The following is a 25,679-nucleotide window of genomic DNA, read 5'->3' as shown; positions in this document are numbered from 1 at the left end:
CTGCCCTTTGAATAGTGCTATATGGTCTTTTCTGCCCACCTGAGATGCCACTCCCAAGACTGCCGCAATCTCAGTATTGCACTGGGAATGTCATCCGTGATTATGTGCTCTGGTCACAGGAATGGGACTTGAATCCATAACCTTTTGACTCAGAGGCAACACTGAGCACTTCCACTGGGGAAAGGATGTAATTACACCCTTTCCAAGTTTACATAGACAGTTTCTAAATATGGGCAGAGAAATTTATTGCAGAACAAGTTGACAAGTGCATGCAGATATCAAATGGACTCTATCTCAAAGTTCTAAACGAAATTTTGCAGAGTGATAAATATCAGGGCAGAGGGGGACTGGCCAAATGGGCTGCAACGTTCCGTTACAAATAAGAGATAGGAACTGGCTTGGAAGTAGTTATCGAGCTCAAATCTGCAAGGAACATAAAATAATACTGTCCTTAGTGAGAAGTGATTTTAATAGAGGGATAAAGGGGCTTTTTAACCTGTTCTGAAAAATATTTCACAACTACCTTCTTCAATAAAAAGTCCCACCTTTCTTCATGCAGTATTTTTGCCCCAAAGAATGGTGTTAGGGTTGTTATAGAATGAAACGGCCCAAATATTTCCAGAGGATACATCAATTCAGATCTCGGCTGTGCTCCTGAACAATTATGCTTCACTAATCCCATCTTTCTTTCATATAAAAATGGCTCTGACCGATTGCAGATATACTTATTTGTGAGCCGTACTTTTGGCCTTTACCCCTGCCCAGTTGTTCAAGCCACGGAGGTCTCAGGGGGAGCCCAGAATTGGCCTCCAACACCTCAGTTTGAAACGCACTTTGGACTGGGCCTTGCAAAGTGGCTTTTCTTACAATGGTGTCAGCCATGGCTCAGTTAGGAATACATTCGCCTCTGGGTTCAAATGCCCCTGCAGGGACTTAAGCACAAAAATCTCAGCTGAGGGAGCGTTGCACTGTCAGAGGTGCTGTTGTTTGGATGAGCCATTAAACCAAGGCCCCATCTCAGATGGATATAGATGATCACCTTGCACTATTCAAAGACCAGCAGGTGAATTCTCCCCACTGTCCTGGTCAATACTTATCCTTCAACAACATCATGTAAACAGGTGATCTGGTCATTCTCACATTTGCTGTTTGTGGGAGTTTGCTGTGTGAAAATTGTCTGCTGCATACATTACAACAGTGACTATAGTTCATTGGCTGTAAAGCACTTGGGAAGATCCCAATGTCAAAAAGTGCTACTTAAGTACAAGTCTTTCATTTCCTCTTTCTCTCACTTCACGAGTAAAAAGGGATATAATCAGCCAAGGATGCTGGAGCGCTCTTGGGCTTGACAATCAGAGCGCTGGGTACCCAGGCTAAGCAATTCCTTCGAAGCTCCTCTGCTTGTTCGCCCTGGATTGAGGAGGCTAAATACAGCCACATGCCACTCTGGCTGTGATAGTTGAAGAGACTGGGGTTGAGGACTGGCTGTGTAAAGACCCTGACCTCCTTACCCACCTGAATGCCTCAGGCAGTGGGGCAGGAAACTGGAAATCGTGGGTGGCCGAGGCTTTAAATACTAGTCAGAAAAAATAAATAAAGGCAGCATTTGTTAATGGGTTGTAAAAACTGTGATTTACAACAATGATGATGGGGGAACACTTTGTTTGAAACAAAATCTCTTTAGCCTTTCTATCACCTCAAATGTAAAACAAAAGGCTATCTTGTTCTACTCTAATGATTATAATTAAATGCTGAGCATCACTTGAGAGAGGCAGTTTTGAAAAGACCAAATTATACATTATTGTATTGGACCAGTGAGGCTAACGGCCTATTTGTTTTTAAACAATGCTGTATAACAAGACTCCAGCAAGTAATACATAAAGTGGTGCTGTAGTCCTTGTACAAATTAAGTACAAGTCAATTATCACTGTTAAGCAGCTCACTTTCTTCACCTCTTGGTTATCGCTGGCCAACGAGCCAATCAGTTTGAAGCTTGGTCATGTGAGCAGCCTTTCCATGAACCCGTGAATAATCACTTGGAAAACACAGTTTAGTGCAGTCACAGTTTGTAACCCTTCGATTCATTCTGGTCCTTGGAGCCTGGGTACATCAGAACAACACGAGAAGGGAAGCCATCTCCTACAGGGGATCGCTCCAGTAAGACATGAATTTAAATCTTCCCCAGCACAGATAACAATTTAAGGGAGCAATGCACAGGCACAGTTTAACCTCTCGCATTGATTACTTTTTTTTTTACAGGATTAATTAATTAACAAAGAACCTCACTGTCTTTGAGCTATGTCTTAGCCCTGAATGGAAAATGAATAAACGTTCACTGATTTGGGAAAGGAGAGAAGGATGCTGAGAGAACCAGGCAAATACATAGAGAAGTGCAAAGTGCAAGGGGTTGGAAAGTCACCTCAAGCACTATGCTGACAACTAAGAAATAAGTGTAGGTAGAGGTTAACTCTCTGGGAGGGACAGTGCACCTCAGTGGATCACCTCCATTGGGGTCGCCTCCCATGTGGGCTCAAACATAATTGGGCATGCTTCCACCATTGATGGTGCGCTGCAACCACCTCTGGGGTTGGCTAGGAAAAGCACAGGGAAAGTAATTCATCGCCTGATACTGCTAAGCTTTGTCATTACACTGATAACTGAAGGTGACCCTCCTACTCGAGGGAGACCAGAGCCAGGGGCCCTCCAATCAGATACACCATCAGTGGGCATTCAATAAAGTAAATTAAGAACAGGGTGCAGGCCACAAGTCAACTTGGGAGATTGTGATATGAGTGCTAGAACCCTCCAGCACTCACTGAGGGAAATCCTTTCAAGTGGGACTGTGCAGGTTATTGCAGATGGACAGATGCAATTACCATGTCTGGACAGTTACAAACCCAGCCATCAAACCTCTTCTGCCATCTCTGCAAACTACAAATTTCAACCTTGTCACACGTTTTTTTTTAAAAGGTTCATTCTTCTCAATGCTGTCTTTCTGCTTTTATTTCCTCATCACTAGTCAAGACGATTTTGTGAATTACTTTGATTGAATACAACAGCCATTTTACTTACTCTTCAACATGAGTGATCATGTTCCTAAACCCTAAGTCTAACAGAGGGGGTTTGGAAACACAAATTTAAGAGAGTCCAGGTATCAGAAATTACCTTACTCTTCCTCCCAAGTTCACTCAAGATTTAAAAAAAAAGCAAAATTCTTCCTTTTATTAACATCGGAGACACAAGGGGAAAACAGCACAGAAAACATTTGGAAGTGAGGTCATCACAGATGTGAAGATGCACAAGCACAGTAAAACACACAAAGAAACAGCTTGAGGTGCAAAAAGAATGAGATTAAAATTACACAAGTAAAGGTTAATGTGTTGTATTACTGGATATCTGATTACCTAGACCAATAGACCGAGTGCAAGAGAGACAGCCTATTCCCCAATCTCAGCAAAAGTTTAAGGGACCATCCACATTGTCAGTTTTCCTTGTATAGCACTTATTGAAGAGTGAACTCTTAACAGTACCACCACCACCCCCACCCCATTCCCCCAAAATAAAGGGAAAACATTGCTAATAGGAAGCATTTCTCGGAAACTGAGGAGTAGGCACAAGTGAAAATAGTGACCACAGTGGACAGCCCCTTACAGCAGTGATCCTGTTAACATAATTCATCCTAGCTTTAATTTCCTTTCACCGGTTTAAATTATACAGCCACATGGTGAAGCAAGGCCAGATAATCTCTTGCAGATTTGTAGGACTCAATCTTAAACAAACAATACAATGCATACATAAACAGAATGCACATTTAATGAGTGGCCCTTCAGTGCAAAGCCATTGGGGCATAAACTCTAGGCTGAATCAGAATCTGTGCAGGCTTTTTATACTTAACTGATGGATCAAAAACAAACCCTGTACACTACACCTACCCTCAACTAAAATTTATGTTCCCTGCAACTCTCAAAGAGAACATTACAATACCAGTTTGAGGCTATTTTTAATATTTGTAAATGATAGTGCCTTTGATTATATTGAAATATGAAAGGCAATTATAACCTCCCTCGAGCTTAAAGAGAGGGAAGGGCTGACTCTGCATAAATGCTATCTGGCAGGTCACCTTCCCTTACATTTAATTCTTCTCCAACCTTATCACTCTACCTTATCTGTACTGAGTGCATCTCCAAACTTTCCTCTCATGCCATGCTACGTGCTCTTCCTCCTCCTCTCTGCACCCTCCCTTATGTTGAAATAAAGGCCAATCAACCCAATATCCTAAATCAGTTTTTTCCCCAGGACATCAAAATTGGGAAATGTCTTTTCGGACAGGGTTCAGAATGGAACATAGGTTAGCATTCTGGAGCTGTGTGCAAATCAGTCTGAAAACACACACAACTGTTGCATTTATCAAATGCTGTTCAATTAATTTGTTTTTCTTTGTGAGCATTATCCTGGGAATGTTCAAATGTTTCAATTTGACATACCCATGCCCTAAATTTTCTGCACTTACGAAAAATGAGGTGATCTCATTGAAACGTGCAAAATTCTGAGGGGGTAGATTCTGAGAGGATGTTTCCCCTGCCATCTCAAGATAAGGGGTCAGCCATGTAGAACTGAGATGAGGAGAAATTTCTTCACTCAGAGTTGTGAAACTTTGGAATTCACTAGCTTAAAACACGAAAGATTTTTGGGCACTCAGGGAATCAAGGGATCTGGGGATAACTGAAAGTGGAGTTCATGTACAAGCTCAACTACGATCTTATCAAATTGCAGAGCAGGCTCCAGGGTCCATATGCCCCACTCTTCCTCCTATTTCTCAGGTTCCAATGTCCATTAGCAGTCCCTTTCTCCTGTGACATGCAGGATTTCAGAACCCAAGTGTACTTACAGCTAACCATCACTCGATTTACCTTGCTCAGCTTTGCACTGGTTCTGACCATGGTGGTGAGCTGCACCAACTCAGTTTCTCAGTTGGAAAGTAAAGAGCCAACAGTCTTACTTCATCAATGTGGTCACTGAGTTGAGGCAAAGGCATAAACTTACTACTGAGAAATGCAATATACAATCTTGAAGAGTTCTGTCTTCTAAGAATGCTGGAAGTTCTGGCTCACTAATTAAAGTGGGTGCCCATTATACCAGGACAGTAAACAATACCGCAGTCTTCTTTCATCTGTTATCCTTTTAGTCATCATTATGAAAATATAATGATGACTTTGTAAGTGATCTTTTTTGTGGGAATCATTTACTTTTTTCTGATATAGTCTTTAACCTAAATTTCAACCCTTTCTGAAAAACAGATCTGGCAGCTTGGTCTTGATATAATAAATCTTCTTCATCTTCTACAACCAACTTATAACGTCTTTCTCTGTTATTTTCTGAGATAAGCAGGATTATTAACTCTGGTCCAAAAAGATATGGGACACTTGGCTGTGAGGGTGCTGGTGGTGCCCTGAGAGCCAGGTGAGGGGAGGGGGGTGCCGCCGAACTGGGACGGGGTGAGCGAAGTGAGTGAGGAGGTCCACATGTACCGGGCCTTCTCCAATTCTGATGCTGCTACCTGCTGGATCCCCTCCATGGACAACCACAGAACAGCCCCAAACATAAGCTACAAACATGTCCTTGCAACGCACACGCAAATAAAAAGGTCTACTGAAACATCAGAAATCCGTGACAAAATGCGACTTGAGGAAGGCCTGACCCAAGGCACGGGACAAAAGGCTGAATTACGGGATGGTTCCAGAAAATGAGGGATAGCTGGTTACCCTGGAGATGAGTGCCTGAGCACAAAGGGCCCAGGCTTCAGGTGCATTTTTGAACTCGTTTTGTAGTTGGCCATGAGCAGAGGGCTTGTCTTCATGGATTACCTGAGGCAAAAGGGAAAGGCCTATATAATCCAGGAAACCTCCATGCTTAAAAATAACAGGTGAAAAGACAAAGTAATACTGGATTTTAATAGGGTGCAGAGTGCAGGAGAAAGGGAAGGCTGAGAGGCAAAGATATTGCCTCGTCTTGGGATCCTGGAAGAGGCTTGGAGCAAATCTCAAGTTCGGCACACAATGAGAATGAAGCAGTTGAAAGGCAGGTATGTATTTGGAACTCAGGAAGGGGAAATGAACAGGATACTTCAAACAAATGGTGAGTGCTACAAATGGGAATGGTGTGGAAGCTGAAGGTTAAAGAGTTGATTGGCTTGTTCTACAACTTTCTAATTTGAGAGGAAGCAAGAAGCTATTCTCTGAAGGTTTATCAGCTTCCAGGAGATCTTCCCATGTGGAAAAGTTTTGCACCCTATCTTTCAGACCTGACCAGGAGTTCAGGCAGTCTCTACTCAAACGCTTTAGACTCACCTGCGCAACAAGCAAACAACAACTGAACTTATGTCATACATATCACTAGGAGACCAAGTGTATCACGATTCCAAAAGGTCCCTCTCTCACCTTCTCCCCGGCATCTCAGTAGCACATTTTGAGCAATTAAAATTCTTTCCTTTTAATAATCAGTTGCAGGTTTTTTTTGTTCAAGGCGGTCAACAAAAATAATGAATTTAGTTGAACTTCCTTAATGGTGTTGTGTTTGAGGCCTACAGCCAGCTGTTCTTCAAATGCTTACCTACCATGACAGTTACCCCTGACCCCCAAGGTCTATTGTGCTTTTTGTCTAACTCGTGCTTTAACAGGATCACTGCTGTATGACAAAGGTTACAAAAGAAAGCGCAACTTGTTCCACAGACATCATGGCTTTTGCCTGTCTCCAATTTGGTTTTGTTGAAATGAAATATGTATGTATTGTGGGGTCTGGAGAAAATAGCTTTCCATTCAACATTGTATAATGACACAACATCTCACCAACACACTGGATTCAGCATGTAGGCAGACTCACATCTCCAAGTCATGACCTCAGCGCTGTTAGTCATTGAAGTTAAATACCACATTTTGCCTTCATCACTGCCCCAACCCCCATTATCCCACATAAAACTCGCATACTTTTCATCACGCTACTGGCCACAGCAAGCTGTGTAATCCTGACATAAGTGCGGCTCTCACTTCAATGAGAATATAGGGCTGTGTAAATTTTGAGATTTGTTATATATTTTTGTAACATATGTGGCCAAGAGCAGACATTCTTCGCAGTGTTTACAAATCAGATCTATCATGATGATCACTGATAAGACAGTGCATGGAACATACTTGGGTATGGATCACCTGTGTTTACAGTATGCTGTCCAGTGGTAATGTGAAAGCTCGAGGTGAAGTAGTTCAGTGATGGGACCCAGCAACATGTGGTACAATCCTTGGTCATCCCATATGCACCATCTCCAACTGAGATATTTATAGTTGCTTGAGCAGAACTGACAATAACAGGTTGCTACATTACTGGTCCTCTGCCCATACACTGGATAAGGGGTGTTGTGGGCCCCACTCAGTTGTGACAAACCCCACCATCAATCAACAGCAATGACATTTGGTGTATCCCATTATCCTGTTGGTACTGGACAGCATAAAGGTAGGAGGCCAAATTTGGAGGGGCAGATATTGGGAGAGGCTGAAGAAACAAGTGGGAGTCCAAGAGAGTCGTCATTGGATTGAGGATTGGAATAACCCAGTGGAATATTTTACCAAAGATAAAAAATAAGGTGAAAGAAGCGTCCTGCTGAATGAAACCTTGCATAATCCAGTCTAGTTTGGGTTCATTTCTGTACTTACTAGTACAGATTGTTCATTAACTCCTTCAATTGATGGCAGATTTGGGACTCAGACCCAAGTTTATGCTAAAATTAGACTTAAACTCATTGCAGTGCCTCACCTCTTCTGGCTTTGGCCAGTACAGAGAACAGACATCTTAAATACCAGTGATTGGTAGAGTCATCAAATAGTTGCGGGGTGGGGGGCCTCACATTTTTAAAATGAATTGGAAACATAAATGGGGAGTTTGAAAAATTTGTTCTCATTTGAAGTCTCAACAGAATAAGGAATTGATTTTCGCAAATGGCTGATGCAATTGACTAAAGAAAAATCTGATGCGGAGTTTGTACTTCAAAAGGTCAGATGGGCTGAATGAGCTCTTTTTTTTGCTGAAATTTGTAAGTGAGCTTAGCTCAGACTCTCTCCCTTGGTTTCTTTGCCTTTAATTCCCTGGGCTGCTCTTGACCTTTCCTGCCTTGTAACACAGCCACACAGTAACTAATGATTCTCTCTGGGCAGACCATTAAGGGTTGAGCTTAAGCTATTTGAAGAGGTGCAAAGGGGCAGCATGTTGAATCATGCAACTCAGCTGGGACTCAAACCAGGAAAGCAAGAAAGGAAAGCACAACCAGATCAAAATGTCTTCGGCATGTGCACAGTGCTATGAAGATGTTATACAGGGGTGAATTTTCACTTTACTGGACTGACTATCCATTTGACACTTCACCCAATTTCCATCTGCTGGGTATCAAAAAGTTGTCCAATCAGCTTACTCCCTGCATTAACAGTGAAAATTCTCCCTGCAGCGTGCGTAATTGATAGGGTCGAAGTGTTTTATATCAGACATCCATTCTGAATGTCAGCATCAAGTTGTATTCCCACAACAGCAAAAGTGAAGTGGTGCTTGGCCAATTGCAAAGTGATCCTTTTGAAACACCAGACATAAATAGCCATGATGTCTTATGTACAGAACGTAGGTGACACTTAGGTGCAACCCGAAGACTTTGCTTATAGCTGGCTAAAAGGTAATTGATGAAACAGCTTACCTTGCATCTGCTTCACTATAATATTCTCTGGCTACAATATCTTCAAATAGCTCTCCCCCAGTAACCCTGCAGACAAAGGAGACAATTATTAAGTGTGTATATAGATAGAGCATTTAAGTATTCATGCATTTATATCAGTTGGCGTATTGTGTCCAATTCTGGCCACCACACTTTAGAAAGGAAGTCAAGGTCCTGGAGCAGGCACCAAGGAGATCATACTGCAGATGCTGCAAATCTGTTATAAAAAGAGGAAGGTGATTGATCTGAAATATTATCACACAGAATCACAGTGCAGAAGAGGCCCATCGACCCATCGAGTCTGTACCGACACATGAGAAACTCCTGACCTACCTACCTAATTCCATTTACCAGCACTTGGTCCATAGCCTTGAATGTTATGACGTGCCAAGTGCTCATCCAGGCCCTTTTTAAAGGATGTGAGGCAACCCGCCTCCACCACCCTCCCAGGCAGCGCATTCCAGACCATAACCACCCTCTGGGTAAAAAGGTTTTTCCCTCACGTCCCCCCTAAACCTCCTGCCCCTCACCTTGAACTTATGTCCCCTTGTGACTGACCCTTCAACTAAGGGGAACAGCTGCTCCCTATCCACCCTGTCCATGCCCCTCATAATCTCATACAACCTGATCAGGTCGCCTCTCAGTCTTCTCTGCTCCCACAAAAACAACCCAAGTCTATCCAATCTCTCTTCATAACTTAAATGTTTCATCCCAGGCAACATCCTGGTGAATCCCCTCCAGTGCAATCACATCCTTCCTATAATGTGGCGACCGGAACTGCACACAGTACCCCAGCTGTGGCCTCACCAAGGTTCTATACAACTCCAACATGACCTCCCTACTTTTGAAATCTATGCCTCGATTGATAAAGGCAAGTGTCCCATATGCCTTTTTCACCACCCCACTAACATGCCCCTCCGCCTTCAGAGATCTATGGACACACACGCCAAGGTCCCTTTGTTCCTCAGAACTTCCTAGTATCATGCTGTTCATTGAATACTTCCTCGTTAAATTACTCCTTCCAAAGTGTATCACTCACACTTTTCAGGGTTAAATTCCATCTGCCACTTATCTGCCCATTTGACCATCTATATCTTCCTGTAGCCCAAGACACTCAACCTCACTGTTAACCACCCGTCCAATCTTTGTGTCATCTGCAAACTTAGTAATCCTACCCCCCACATAGTCATCTATGTTGTTTATATAAATGACAAATAACAGGGGACTCAGCACAGATCCCTTTGGTACGCCACTGGACACTGGCTTCCAGTCACTAAAGCAGCCTTCTGTCATCACCCTCTGCCTCCTCCAACTAAGCCAATTTTGAATCCACCTTATCAAATTACCCTGTATCCCATGTGCCTTCGCCTTCTTTATAAGTATCCCATGTGGGACCTTGTCAAAGGCTTTGCTGAAATCCATATAACTACATCAACTACACTACCCTCATCTACACACCTGGTCACCTTCTCAAAAAATTCAGTCAAATTTGTCAGGCATGACCTTCCTCTGACAAAGCCATGCTGACTATACCAAACCTTGCCTCTCCAAGTGAAGATAGATACTCTCCTTCAGAAATTTCTCCAATAGTTTCCCTACCACTGACGTGAGACTCACTGGCCTGTAGTTCCCTGGCTTATCTCTACAACCCTTCTTAAATAGCGGAACCACATTAGCTGTTCTCCAGTCCTCTGGCACCTCTCCCGTGGCCAGAGAGGAATTAAAAATTTGGGTCAGAGCCCCTGCGATCTCCTCCCTTGCCTCCCTCAGCAGTCTGGGACACAAATCATCCGGACCTGGAGATTTGTCCGCTGTTAAGCCTGCCAACACCTCCAATACCTTGTCACTCCCTACATCAATTTGCTTAGGAACCTCGCAGTCTCTCTGCCCGAGTTCGATACCTTCATCCTCATTCTCTTGGGTGAAGACGGACGTGAAGTATTCATTCAACACTCTAGCGATGTCCTCTGGCTCCACTCATAGATTGACCCCTTGGTCCCTAATGGGCCCTACTCTTTCCCTGGTTATCCTCTTCCCATTGATATACTTATAGAATATCTTGGGATTTTCCCTAGTTTTACGAGCCAGAGATTTCTCATATCCTCTCTTTGCTCTCCTAATTGCTTTCTTAAGCTCCACCCTGCACTGTCTTTACTCCACTAATGCCTCTGCTGATTTGTTTCCCTTGTACCTGCTAAAAGCCTCTCTTTTCCTTCTCATCGTAACCTGAATATCTCTGGTCATCCATGGTTCTCTGGGCTTGTTCCTCCTTCCTATCACCCTAGAGGGAACATGTTGAGCCTGTACTCTCCCCATTTCCTTTTTGAACACCCCCCACCGTTCCTCTGTAGATTTCCCCGCAAGTAACTGTTCCCAGTCTGCCTTGGCCAGATCCTGCCTTATTTTACTAAAATCCACTCTCCCCCAATCCAAAACATGTTTTTGCAACTCGTCAATTTTTTTGTCCATAACAAACTTAACTGTACCATGTTGTGGTTGCTATCACTAAAATGCTCGCCCACCACCACCTCAGCCACCTGTCCGGCTTCATTCCCCAGAATTAGGTCCAGCAATGCACCGTCCCTTGTTGCACCATCTACATATTGACCTAAAAAGTTCTCCTGTACACATTTAAAGAAATTCTCTCCATCCAAGTCCTTAACGCTACATCTATCCCAATTAATGTTGGGAAAGTTGAAATCACCTAATATAATTACCCTATTGTTATTGCTTTTACACACCTCCACAAATTGTGCACATATTTGTTCCTCAATTTCCCGCTGACTATCTGGGGGCCTATAATAAACACCTAATAATGTGGTTGCCCCTTTTTTATTCCTAAGCTCTATCCACAAAGCTTCATTTGATGCCCATTCCAAGATATCATCTCTCCTTACTGCAGTAACGGACTCCTTAACTAATAATGCAAAGCCTCCTCCTCTTTTACCCCCTCCCTTGTCTCGCCTGAAGATTCTACATCCCGGAATGTTGAGCTGCCAATCCTGCCCTTCCCTCAACCACGTCTCAGTGATGGCTACTATATCACAATTCCACATGTCAATCCTCACCCTTAACTCATCCGTTTTACCTGTAATACTCATGGCATTAAAGTAGAGGCCATCCAGCCTTGCCTTACTCCCTTGAAGCTTATTGCAGCTGTACTCCCTCTGACTTGATTGTTTTACTGTATTATGATGTGTCCCTATTCTGCTAACATTCTATGTCCCCTCCCCCTGCCGAATTAGTTTAAACTCCTCCCAACAGCACTAGCAAACACACCCGCAAGGATGTTAGTCCCGCTCTGGTTCAGATGTACACCGTCCCACTCTGGTTCAGATGTAGACCGTCCCACTTGTACAGGTCCCACCTTCCCCAGAAACGGTCCTAGTGATCCAGGAATCTAAAACCCTCCCTCCTGCACCAACTCTTAAGCCACATATTCATCTGTGCTATTCTCTATTTCTGAGCTTGCTAGCACGTGGCACTGGGAGTAATCCAGAGATTACAACCAAAGAGGTCTTGCTTTTTAGTCTACTGCCTAACTCCCTGAATTCTTGATGCAAGACCTCATCCCTCTTTCTACCTATGTCATTGGTACCAACATGTACCATGACCTCTGCCTTATCACCCTCTCCCTTCAGAATGCCCTGCAGCCGTTCAGTGACATCCCAGACCCTGCCACCAGGGAGGCAACATACCATCCTGGAGTCACGTTGATGGCCACAGTAGCGCCTGTCTGTTCCCCTGACTATAGAATCCCCTATTACTATTGCTCTTCCTCCCTTCCTCTCCTCCTGTACAGACAGGCTGCTTATGGTGCCAGAAGCTTGGCTCTGTCCGCACTCCCTGGAGGAACCAGTGCCCTCATCAGCCTCCAAAACGGAATACCGATTTGCGAGCAGGACCCCAAGGAACTCCTGAACTAACTGCCTGTTTCTCTTGGACTGATTGGTGGTCACCCATTCCCTTCCTTCCTCAAGTCCCTTCATCTGCGGTGCAACCACCTCTCTAAACGTGCTATCCACGATGCTCTCAGACTCGCGGATGCTCCACAGTGTCCCCAGCGCCGTTTCAGCTCTGAAACCCGAGCTTCCATATTAGCCCTGTTTCTCTCTCCAGAGATGGTGCCCAGACCTGCGAGGTATTTCCAACATTTACTGCTTTTACCACAATGATGGATACCCTGGGATGGGGGATTTCAGTGACATGGAGAGATGAAAGAAGTTCAGCTTGTTCTACTTAAGAGTAGGACAGTAAAGAGGAGAATTTAGTCGAGATGTTCAAAATCATGAAGGGTTTTGACAAAAGAGAAGAAACTGTTTCCAACAGCAGGAGGGTAGGTAACCAGAGGACACAGATTTAAAATAATTGGCAAAAGAACCAGAGGGGAAATGGGGAGTTTTAAAACCATGAGTTCTGATAATTTGGAATGTACTGCCCAAAAGGACAGTGGAAGCAGATTCAAATAAGGAGAGTGGAACTAAAGGGATAGCTCTTCCAAAGAACTGGTAGAAGTACAATGAACCAGAATAACAAGAACCGAGTAAAGCAAAAGAAACCAGATTACAAAAACACAAGGACTGGCTAGGATATGATTTATTATTTTGATTTCCAATTGAAAGAGTGTTTTTTTTTTTCCAGAGACACATACTGATTGTGCATTAACTCTTGCATCTTTTGGAGTGAGCAATCGCAATTTGGCCGATGGCCATGTGGTACAGTTCCATGTGAGCCGTCCAGAGCCTTATCCAAGCATTAGTGCAGGGCATTGAATGCCAATGGCTGTTAACTGTGAGGGGCATCAGAACATAGGGTGTCCTTGTCCATCAGGGTGGTCTCCCTGGACAGGGCAAACAGCCTTCAATGCTGATAATGATGCTAGGTTACCAATATTATATCGAAGGGCTGATGTTCAAACTGAACCTGTGAAAGTAAATGCAGATGAAGTTTTGGCTAGAATGATTGATTTCTGAACACACTGGGCTGATGGCTGTTGATGGTATTCACCCACAGGTGCTCAGTGAGCCACTTGCTCATATTTTAAAAAGCTGGCTGGGGTCTGGCATCACTGTCACTGACTGAAAAGAAGCCCATGTGTAACTAACACTTACAAAAAGTAACATGTCCAAACTCAAGAAACTACAAGCCCTACTTGTTTGACTTTGCTTACAAGGAAAGATCATCGGAATGTCCTACACACCCACCTTTACAGAGAAAGAATTGTTGGAGTATTACTGCACACTTTTGGACAGGGAAGTCCTGTCTCACCAGCTTTGAGAAACTTACAAAGTTAGTGGATGTTGGAAGCCCAGCTGACATTGCCTATTAAGACCTTCAAGAATCCATGCACTAGAATCCTTGATAAAGGCAGGTTCCTAGTTGGATAAGGACCTTGTTTCATTCCTGTAGATAGAACTTAATGGTTGTTACTCAGGGAGACTATTCACGAATGGGAAACTCCCAGAGGATTATCAGGAGTTTTGCTCTCGACCATCTTCATTAATGACCTGGATAAAAGCAAAAGAGGAATTGTTCGCAAGCTTTCAGACGACACAATGATACGCGTGGGTGTTGGGTCTTAAAATGGAGAACAGATGGTAGGTAAGTCTGAGTACCACAGGGGAATGGGTCCCTATCTAACCAATGGCTTTAAATATAGAACAATATAGGGAGGAACAGTAGGTTTGGAGCAACTCCAAGCGTATGTACACTACAGAAGGTTGTGTCCTCAAGATCTGTGTGAGAGATGGACCAAAGGTTCTAGTGCACAAGCCATCGACGGTCTCATACTAATGCAAGGTAATTTTAAAAGCCAAAAGTATTACAATGTACGACTAAAGTGTTAAAATAGAAAACTAGCAGTACTTGGTAGACATCTGGGTCAGGCCATGTCTAAAATATCGCAATTTTGGTCACCTCTTGTGGCATGGTACATAGAGGCCCTGGAATAAAGGACAGCCTCTTGACAGACCCTTAGTTTAAGGGTCATCAGTCAACAGGATAGGCTTAGAAAGCTGAAACTTTTTATTTTAGAAAATCCTAAACAAGGAGATTATTTTGAAGATCTCAATTAAATAATCAGAGTACGAGGCTCGGTCCTAATGGATCGGCTATTTGACCGAGATAGTTTCCTAAAGAGCAGGGAACATGGCTTGGAGTTATGCAAACATAGAATTGGATTAGATATGACAAGGTACTTCACAGAGCGAGGGGAGTCTCTGGAGTACTTTGCTAGCATGTGTGATGAGTGTGGACTCTCTGCAAGCATTTGAGGGGCTTCAGGATTTCCAGAAAGTTACTGACACATAGAAGGCATATGGCTCAGTGGGGATGTGTGTCATCTAGTTAATATGGATTCGCAGAACTTAACTCATCATTTTCAGGGGGTGGGAGAGCTTTTCCCACCAAATTACCCAAAGCTTTTTTCTCTTTTACCATGGTAATTTGATAAATTAACTGGCCATATGTTCTGGTGGTGTTGGTCGAAGGAAGCCAAGCTGACATGCACTACAGCTGATATGTCAAAAAAGACATGGGTCACTTACCCATCCAGTGATGTTCATTCAATTATTTCATCTGCCTGAGATCAAGTTTCTCTTTCAACTCAGTTGCCTTGATGATCACATTGCTGTGCAGCAATAAAACCCACAAAGCATCTTGTGCTTCCTGATGTACAACTGATGACGAGACTCTCGCTTAATTATGGCCAAACATGAAAGAAGCACAAAATTATCCTTTTGATTGTAACAAAATGCAACTATCAAATACCATCCCACAGAGATGCCAAGTAGTCCATCCATGAACAAACAATATCCTTATTGTCACCTGATTGTCCATACAGGATGGCAATGGATAAATAATATGGAAATCACCCAAGAGGTCCAGATTCAAACAGAAGCCATTAATGGGTTTGGTCAATCAAATTGAGGTGTCAACATGCCTGCTAAATAGCTGTCCTGATGACCCATTCAGGTTTGGATGAAGAAATGAAAAACAAAATGAAACCTAGTACAGCATACAATTTATTTGATGCCCACATCTGCCAACAGATGATGGATGTTTTTCAAAATTGTTAAAGCCTTGACATAAATGTGTGACTCTCTTCCTCATGAGTTAGCAAGCTGTGGAGTATTGCAGCCAATCCAAGTGCTGCAGTGCAGGTTTTTCTCGATTAAATTTTCTTTATAATTTGTAACAAAAAGAATTCACCTGACAAATCAGCAACGTGAAGCAGTGACATTGAACAACAACTTCATCACTTGCAGACAAATGAGCGAAGATAAAAAGGACCTTACAGAATACCCTCTAGCCTAAGATAATCACTGATGCACATTGAAGTCCAGGTGAACATTTTGCCTCTTCAGTTTCAATGCACAGCACACTATGATCTGTCAAGTGGTTTGCAATCTGGGCTTTTTGCATTGGCTCAGTTCAATGCTTGCTGCATGGTGTTTCGAAGGACTGGCTGCAAGCCACTATTCTATCATAGGAATGTTGAGGGTATTGGATTATACAACAAGAGCTGTATGGCTCCGAGTTGTATCCACCCCCATTCCCCCTTATAATCAATGACAAATATACCATTTGGCACGTTGTACGCGTGTACAGGAATGGCAGCACAGTGGTAAATGCTACTAGTAATTTGGAGGCCCAGATTTTAATGCTCCGGAGACATGAGTTCAAATCCCACCACTGCAGCTCAGGGAGGTTAAATTCAATTAATAAGTCTGGAATCAAAAACCTGGTCTCAGTAATGGTGACCATGAAACTAGTGGTCATAAAAACCCACGAATGTTCAACGAAGGAAATCTGCAGTCCTTACCCTGGCCTACCTGTGCCTCCAGGCCCACAGCAATATGGTTGGTCCTTAACTGCCCTCTAAAATGAACTAGCAAACAACGTAGCTGTCTCAAACCTCTACAGGAAAGTTGAAGATGCCAACTTGGTGAAGCTGCAGCATGGGACTCTCTGCATCCTAAACAGCAGAAGCAGCATTCTATAGACAGTGTTAAGCAATCCCACAACCAACGGATCTGATCAAAGCTCTACAGTCTTGCCACATCTAGTGACAAATGGTGGTGGACAATTCAACAACGAGCTGGTGGAATCGGTTGCAGAACGATTCCATCATCTGAGGGGGAAGCACAGCACACCAGTGCAAAGGGGAAGGCTGAAGCATCTGCAACCATCTTCAGTCACAAGTGCCAAGTGTGTGACTGATCACAGCATCCTCCTGAGATCCCCCGCATCAGACACCTGTCTTCAACCAATTCACTTCACTCCACATGATGTCAAGAAATGGCTGAAGACACTGTATGCAACAAAGGCTCTGGGCCCTGACAACATCACAGTGCTAGAAACAAAGACCTGTGCTCCAGAACTAGCCTCGCCCCAGTACAGCTACTACACTGACATTGACATAACAATGTGGAAAGTTGCCTTTGTATATCCAGAAAAAAGCAGGGCAAATCCAATCCAGCCAATTACTACCCCATCACTCTACTCTCAATCATAAGCAATGCGATGGATGGTGTTGTCAACAGTGCTATAAAGATGAACTTACGCAGCAACAACCTGCTCAATGATGCTCAATTTAAGTTCTGCCAGGGCCACTTGGCTTCAGACCTCATTGTCATAAGACCATAAGACGTAGGAGCAGAACGAGGCCATTCGGCCCATCAAGTCTGCTCTGCCATTCAATGAGATCACGGCTAATCTGATAATCCTCAACTCCAGTTTCCTGCCTTTTTCCCATAACCCTTGATTCCCTTATTGATTAAAAATCTGTCTATCTCAGCCTTGAATATACTTAACCACCCACTTTCTACAGCCCTCTGCCGTAAAGAATTCCACAGATTCACTACCCTCTGAAGGAAGAAATTCCTCCTCATCTCTGTCTTAATTGGGCGACCCCTTACTCTAAGATTATGCCCTCTGGTCAGAAATCGAAACACAATTAGCCAAAGGACAAGAACAACAACACATTCTCCAAGGCCTCTGACATGGAGTGAATAGGAGTGTGTAAAGGCAGAACATATAATTAGGGTTACATGTCATACACTGTGTCACAGGTGAAGGGTTAAAAAAGACCTTTATTTCTGGCAGCAGAGCCTGTAGCCCAGCCCAAGCTGTGCTCACATGCAACAAGGCTGCATAGGGTGAACACTGACATGACAGCAAATTCCTAAAGAGCTTGTCTCTCTGCATTCTGGTAGGTAACAATGATGTCAAAAGTGAAAGATGTCGAGCAGCCTGTTGAGTGCTGCCAGTTACTGCCCAGGCTGTGTCCATCATCAGCAGCAGTGGAATTAGGCAGCAAAGGTGCAGGCAGATCTTACAGTGAGCGCACTCTCAAAATAGTCACTAGGCTGAACGATAATTTAAATGTGAATTCCCAAATGCCATAGACGATGACCAACAGCCCACTACGAGGAACCTTCCCACCCTGAAGAATCTTTGCCCTCACTTCCTTTTGTAATTTTGATTCCAACCATTAACTTTTATGTCTTCATCTGCGGAACATGGTGACACCTTTTCAATCCAGGACACCTCCCTCCTTTATAGTAAGTCCTCATTTAACGTTGCCCCATTTAACCCTGTTTCGCTTTAACGTCACTAAGTTAATGGGGTCTGCAATCTCGTTGAGCGATTTGTTGTGTCATTTCCCAAGTGACACTATTTTGGAGCGGCCCCACCCGCACCCCCCCGACTTCCGAGCTCTGGCCTCCCCAATTCCCATCCCCGACCCACACTCTGGCTGAACCTCCCACTCCCTGACTCACCCTGTCGCCGCTTTCCTTTCCCATGCCTGCGTTCCCGTCTGAAGATTCAGATCCGATTCGATCCAGCCGGAGTTCCCATGTTGTGGAAGTGCAAGTCACAATGGTGCAGAAATGCCAAACTGAGGCTGCTGCAATCCATGCTTTTTTTCCCCCCAATTGCTTCCGCCTCGCTGCTCTACTCTCAAGCCAGAGAAGCAACAAGGCAGGAGCATTCAAAAAAAAAACCACGTGGATCGTAGCAGCCGCAGCTCAGCATTTGTGCACCATCGGATTGGCATGTCCAGGATGGGAAGTGGCAAGATGCCGAGTCAGGGATCAGGCGGTTTGGCCAGATGGTGGGGGCAAGTCAAAACTCTGGGAGCGAAGAGGAGGAGAAGCCACAACTCGGAGGGTCGGGTGTAGGGAGAGGCCAGGATGCAGGGAGAGGGAGGATTTGCAGCGACCGGGAGGATCAGGGAGTGGGAGGTTTGGGAAGCAGAAGGTACTGTAAGTAGAAAGTTACATTTTTCTTTGATGTTTTTAAGCTTATTTTTCGATTAAAAGTTATTTCATTTTCCAACGTAGGACTTTAAGTTCGAGGATATAATGTTTTAATATTTATTTGTGTCTGATAAGGAAGGTCGGACAGAACCTAAATACAGTTTTAGAATTGATTGCTCAGGGAAGCAATGCTTCACTTCAAGTTGTGACTTTCAAGAACACAACCACAACTTTAACTGAGGGCTGACTGTATCTCTACTCTTTTGTCTCCTGTCCTCCAACTTACAATCTGACCACGTAAGCACAATGCCTTGAATTCCTGTGTCATTAACTTCATCTTTTTCAGAGTTTTTTTTGAAAATAATTTACATTCATTGAGCTCAATTTGGAAGAAATTGCATTTAGACAGCACCTTGTTAATTTGCTCAAGACATGTTGAAGTGTTTAATGTACAGTTGTGCATCGCCTGTTGCATTTGGACATATGCAACAACTATTAACAACAGCAATGACTTCATGAACAATTAATCTGTTTTTTCTTGAAGCTGTAGGTTGGTAAGGGATCAGGGTGAAGAAATGCTGGTCAGGAGACGAGAAGAAAACCCTGCCATCTCTTCGAAATATGGGCTCTTGAACACTCATTATTCAGATATGTCACATGAAGAAGAACACCTCCAACAAATGTAGCACTCTCTCCATACTTGGCTGACCTATCAACCTAGGTTTACAAACTCAAATCTGGATTAGGATTTGGATCTAATGCGAGAGCTGAGAGAATGATTACTCTTGGATGAGATGTTTTGAAAAAGTATCTGCAACCACACAGCTGGCATGCAACCTGACAAAGTTTAAACCTCAGTCTCCATCTATGCACAATGATCTCAAGGTGTAGATCATCTCAGTTTCTGGCATTTTTATTTTGGATTTACCTATTTTCAGCATTTAGCAGAGTGCTTTCCAAACCCACAAAATTCAAACACAACAAAGCAGCAGAATTAGAAGGGCTAATCGAGAACTAATTTCTAGATTTTCAAGGGCTGGACTGCCAATGTACACGGGCCTTCATTGAATTCCTTGGGATCACTCAGGCCCAGAGGGTGCACAAAGACAGTGCTATCACTGCACCTGTACCCAAACGAACAATAAACACAGAAATAACTGAAACAGAGGACAACGTGGGTAAGCAACTGTCAAAACATGCCACAGCTCACACAACTTCCAGATGTGACAATGTGGAAATGCACTTCTACAGGCACTTTGAAGAACTAGGGTCTGGCTCATGGAAAAATCCCGACAGGAACAAGAACTCTAGATTGTTGTAATTGTTGCTATAACAATTAGCAAGTAACAAAACAATAGAGTGGAATCAAGGGCTTTCAGAAGGAGTGCCCCTGAAAATTGCATTTCTGAATTTTAGCATGGGAGGTAACTGACCCCAATGTAGGAAAATGGGACAGGCTTCCCCAGATAGTCCACTTCACTAAGGAAGAGAATCCAGGCCTTCACCTCCTTGTTGGTGCAGTGTCAAAGAAATGTTGACCTCCACTTAACTGATAATGCATCTGGAGACCAAGTGATTCCAATGGTGGGAACCAAGTGAAAAAAATGACTTAATATCATCCCCACTCTCAGACAACTGAAATAATTGGAAACGGGAAAACGCCAATTAGAATAACAGTGCCCAGTCTCGAACACATCACAAATCATAGACCAATACTGCACAGAAGTCCATTGTGCAACCAAGTTGTGAGATCAACACTTGACACTGGCCATCTACTTGGGTATCACCATCTACTTATAACTTAGTCTCTTTCTTTCTCACTTTTCAACAATACAGACTCAAAACAAGGGAAATTAATTTGTGTGGCATTTTATATATCAAAACTATGATGGAGGTGCTGGCAGTGAGAAGGGAAAGAATCGTGACAGACAGGGGATATCTTACAAAACTGTCAATTTCAGTGAAAATTTCCCAACAATCTTCAAAACATTTCCTCAGATTTCTAACAGTTATCCAGGGACTGACATGATGATACCTGTACAGTGAAGAGTGTTTATTTTAAAGTTTGAATCATCTATAAACTTGAAATTGAAATCAAGTGGTGTTAAAATGGATACATCTGTAGTGCTGGATAAGTTGAAGACTTCTGGAGCAAAAATAGGCCAGAATTAACAGGATATGTGCACAATTATGCTAACAGACAAATTGTATTAACATATGGTCCTGAAACCACAAACATACTTCAGCAGAAACATGCTGATACAGTGTTAAATTCCCAAAATGAAAATTTCCTCCCCCTCACAAAATCTGGGTAACCTCACCAACCAGAAGATTCTCAAGTCTTCGTCTTCTGGCTTTTCTTTTCATTCAAATACATTTTTAAGAGTGCAACAGGTTACAAAACTATATTGGGGCATGACAGGTTACTGGACAAAGGCTCTTGACATGTCAACAGTGATTCCATTTCTGCGCTGCATCTCAAAATTCTGGGCAGCAGATCACATGTGTCATGTTTTTAAGTTATGGAAGGCTGAATACGCCAGTTCTTCTGGGAACACAGACCTTTGACATGAACATCAGCCATTGCTTTAAAGTCATTTATCACAGTCAAGCACGATCATGTTTAGAAGGCAGTGTGCACTGTAATGATTTCTCCTCCAAAACCTGAAAAAAAGGTGACGCAGACAGTAACTGTTCATGCTACCAGTCCCCCACACATCCCTCCTGGGTTCCTATTCTCCCATCCTGCCTCTCAGGTTCCCAGTCTCCCATTGCCCCCTCTCAGGCTTCTACACTCCTCCATCGCAGGTTCCCTGTCTCCTAATTAGTCCCTTTCCAAGCTTCCTTGTATAAAATAGACAAAAGCCCAAGTGCAACAGTATTGTTACTAAGATGCTGCAATTACTAAAGTCTTTTCCAATATGGAGCAGGTGCATTACTTTTGTAGAGTAGTACTCACAAGTCAAACACGAGGTAGTGGAATCCTTCTTCTGATATGCTGTCATGGAGACGAACTAAAAAAAATAAAGTAATTTTCCGTTAAGTTTCGGTAATTGAAACATTCGAATTATAAACAATTTACACACACACTGAGGCTTTGTCACTTAAAGGAAAAAGCTGTTGATTCTTGGAAATCCTCAATGAGAATAAATTCAAGATTGAGACGCATTTGTGATCACGACCCTGAAAATGTGATGACCTTTTCCCGTACTAATTGTTCTGTCAGTTCCCCAGTATGGCTTTGAAAACTCAATATTTGGTTTCTCACGTGCTCTATGCATAGCTCGGTAACCTACCAAAATTCATGACCAATTGATAAGTGGGATGATACCACTTGCTTCATTGAGTAAGATTTTCTAAACTTTTCACTGCCACCTTCCCCATTGGATGATATTTTCTAAATTTTTAATTAAAGCAATAGGAACACAGGGCCAGCAGTAGGCCATTCAGCCCCTCAAACCTGCTTCCCCATTCTAGTAAATCATGACCGCTTTGTATCTCAACTCTGCTACTCTGTCATTGAGTCATATCCCTTGATACTTGGACCAGCAAAGATGTATCTATCTCAGTTTTGAAGATTTCAATTCCTTCAGCATCCACAGTCTTTTGAAGGAGGGGATTCCAGATTTCCACTACCTTTGTGTTTGAAATGTGCATCCTTATTTAATTCCTAAATAATTCAGTTCTAATTTTAAGATAATACCTTCTCAGCAGTCTGGATTCCCTCACCAAGGGAAATAGCTTCTTTGTATCACCCTGGTTGAAACCTTTCATTTTTCACACCTTGATTTGATCACCCCTCAACCATCTAAGCTCAAGGGAATACAAATCAAGTTTATGCAACCTGGTTTCATAATTTAACTTTTTAAGCCCTGGTGCAATTCTGGTCAATCTGCAATATACCCCTTCTAAGATCAACTAATTTGACTAGGTTTGGCGTCCAAATGGATGAAGTGCTCCAGATGGGATCTTACTGACTCCATGTAAATGAAGCATCACTTATTCACTTTTAAATTCTAAACCCCTTGAGATAAAATCCAACAATGGTTTTCAAACTTGTCTGAATGCTGTAACCAACACTACATTCCCAGTGACTGTACAATTCCTGGGACTGACTAACCCAACTTCCAAACAACAGTGGGTAGCATAGGACATGTTCATATCATGGAATCTCCAACAAACAAAGGGCACATGGACAATGAGAAACCACTAGTTTTGACCAAATCTGTGACTTCAGCTGCACCTTTCTGACATGTTGTTCTTTTTCTCATTAAGATTTCTTGGGCCTGAGTGAACCTAGGCGCACAGCAACTGAGCTTTAGATATTGCTGCTCAAAAAGCCAGTGACACCATTGCCCAAGCAGCTGAACTATTAATTAAGCAACTATCCCAGAGAGCTGTGGATGTTCAATCCATGAGTATTTTCAAGACTAAGATTGATAGATTTTAGGCACTAAGGGAATAAATGGATATGAGGATAGCAGGAAAGTGGAATTGATATAGAAGTTCAGCTATGATCTCATTGAATGGCAAAGCAAGCTCAGAGAGCCATATGGCTTACTCCTGCTCCTATTTCCTAAGTTAAATTAGAGATTGGCGCCAACTCCACTGCAAAATTTGTACTGTTCGACTCTGGAGTTGCCACTGAACAAAGAGGGCATTTGCATGGAAAAATTAAGGGTGAGAAGAAATTATACCATTATCTCAGTATGATTCTGTGGACAGCAGATTCCAGTATTTGAACTCGTGATGCAAACCAGAACACGTCTGCTTTGGTTGCCTCTCTGACAGTGTGAGAAATAACGGTATTCCGACTAATAAACATACTACATTGCAGGATTATGTTGCACGAGAACCAGTTGATTATCTTCACATAAATGTTGTGTGTCAATCTGTGAATTGTGTGAAAGAAAGATGCATTTAGTCCTCACTCAGGACATCCCAAATTGCTTGATAATCACTGAAGTACTTTTTGAAGTATAGTCATTGTCGTAATAAGGAAGTACAGCAGCCAATTTGTGCACAGCAAAATCCCGCAAGCAGCAAGGGCAACATAGTGTGTATTTTTAGTGGTGTTGCATAATGAGAAATATTGGTGAGGACGCCAGAGAAAAATCCCCAGCTCTTCTTTGAGCGATGCCATGAAATCCTTTATGTCCACCTTGGAGGGCAGATGAAGCCTCAATTCAATGGCTCAGTCAAGAAAAGGCATTACCAACAGTGCAGCATTCCCTCTGTGCCACTACAGAAAAGACTTCACTGTGGATTTTATTCTCAAGAGTCTGGAGTGAGACTTGAACCCACAACCTTCTAACTCAAAAGCGGGAGGGCTACTAACACAAGCATGGTTCACATTTCAAAAGAAGCTTGTGTTTCTTCTCCACTATGTGCACATCAGCATAAAGCTAAGCAATAAAAAATCTAGTTAAGATTCTCCATTCCTTCCTCGTTTCCATGGACACCATCTCATTTCCGAAATGATAATGGATGATGCACATGTTATTGTCAAAATGCCTTCAGATTTGACCTTCAGATGGGCCAAGGCCAGCAGAAGTTTGTGCACCATCGAACCTCTTAATGACCCATTAAGGTCCTGTGGAACATTTGGTACGACCACTCGGCAAAAGCACGGGATTTTCATACATCGGTTCACAAAGAATATGAGAGTTTGTGTAGATCTGTTGGCAGTGTGGTTTTAAATTATTTAACAGCACAGCATGGCTGCGCTGAAGGGGAGGAGGATGGGAATTAGTATTCCAGAGCCAGACTTTACTGTCCTGAAATGGAACAGAAACTACGACAGCCTACTCAATGTAAACAGACTCGGCAACGCAAAAGGAATAAGGATTTAGTGCAGTGATGTAAATGCCAATTTAGTATCACCTGAGCTAAGTGTAACCGTGACCATTTATAAATAACTGCACTGGCAGTTGTCTTGAGGTTGCTGAGTTCTTCAATCTCACATTCCCTATTTAGCACCAAATTATCATTCATAACTGTGCGAATGAGACAGGTTTTTTTTTGTTGTTAGGATAAAATGTAATTTATGCTCTAAGTGATGACAAATCATCAAAGGTCTAGTGCCTGTCCATCGAGGTAAGGGAGGGGTGACTACGAGTCGCAGAATGAAGTCACTGGCTTTCACAATATGGTGGGCAGAAATAAAACACACCCCACCTCCACCCACCAGCCCAACAGAAGAAGTGGTAGAAATGACACCACCTCAGTTTTTGTTTAAGAAAGAATTTGACTTAATCAAAAGCTGCAAAGCAGTCAAGGGTTCTGACCCGAGTCTTCTGCCACAGCCCCTCCAGCACGTTGTCAAGGCAAAAGTTGAGGAATTTGAAACTCACTTTCTCCTCCCCATCAGAATAAAGTGGAACAATCTTTTACGTTGTCCGCAGCTGACGTGAGCACAACAGGGGTCTCGGCAGCAACCCTACAAATACACTTGCCGATTCGCCAAGGCTGACAGCAAGATGGTTTAAAAATAATGGTTCCAGATCTTAGCCAAAGAGAATTATGGCATCTTAAAGCACAGGTGAGGCTATTTGGTCCATCCAAATTTGCTAGTGCTGGGTTTCTGCAAGACCTATCCAATTTGTCCCACTTCTCTGCTCTTTCCTACAGTACTGCAAATCTCTCCTTTCCAAATATGTATCCCATTCCCC

General features: G+C 43.0%; 1 protein-coding gene across 50 annotated transcripts in view; it reads right to left on the bottom strand.

Annotated features, from left to right (window-relative positions):
- The window catches only part of LOC144694882 (calcium/calmodulin-dependent protein kinase type II subunit beta-like), a 248,380-nt gene that overhangs the window by 105,508 nt on the left and 117,193 nt on the right, over positions 1 to 25,679 (bottom strand). For 49 of the 50 annotated variants that reach the window (XM_078565546.1, XM_078565562.1, XM_078565579.1 and 46 more), the window contains exons 4-5: positions 21,968 to 22,022; positions 8,729 to 8,794 (exon numbers count right to left, since the gene is read on the bottom strand). In XM_078565546.1, coding sequence (XP_078421672.1) covers positions 8,729 to 8,794; positions 21,968 to 22,022 — 121 coding nt within the window. Of the gene's footprint in view, positions 1 to 8,728; positions 8,795 to 14,032; positions 14,145 to 21,967; positions 22,023 to 25,679 lie in introns of those variants that run through there. The other variant, XM_078565581.1, reaches the window with a different exon arrangement.

Source organism: Cetorhinus maximus, chromosome 20 (genome assembly GCF_964194155.1).
Source record: "Cetorhinus maximus chromosome 20, sCetMax3.hap1.1, whole genome shotgun sequence".
In the NCBI taxonomy this organism is placed as follows: Eukaryota; Metazoa; Chordata; class Chondrichthyes; order Lamniformes; family Cetorhinidae; genus Cetorhinus; species Cetorhinus maximus.
The sequence above is the reverse complement of the archived record's forward strand: the minus strand, read 5'-3'. Positions and strand labels throughout refer to the sequence as shown.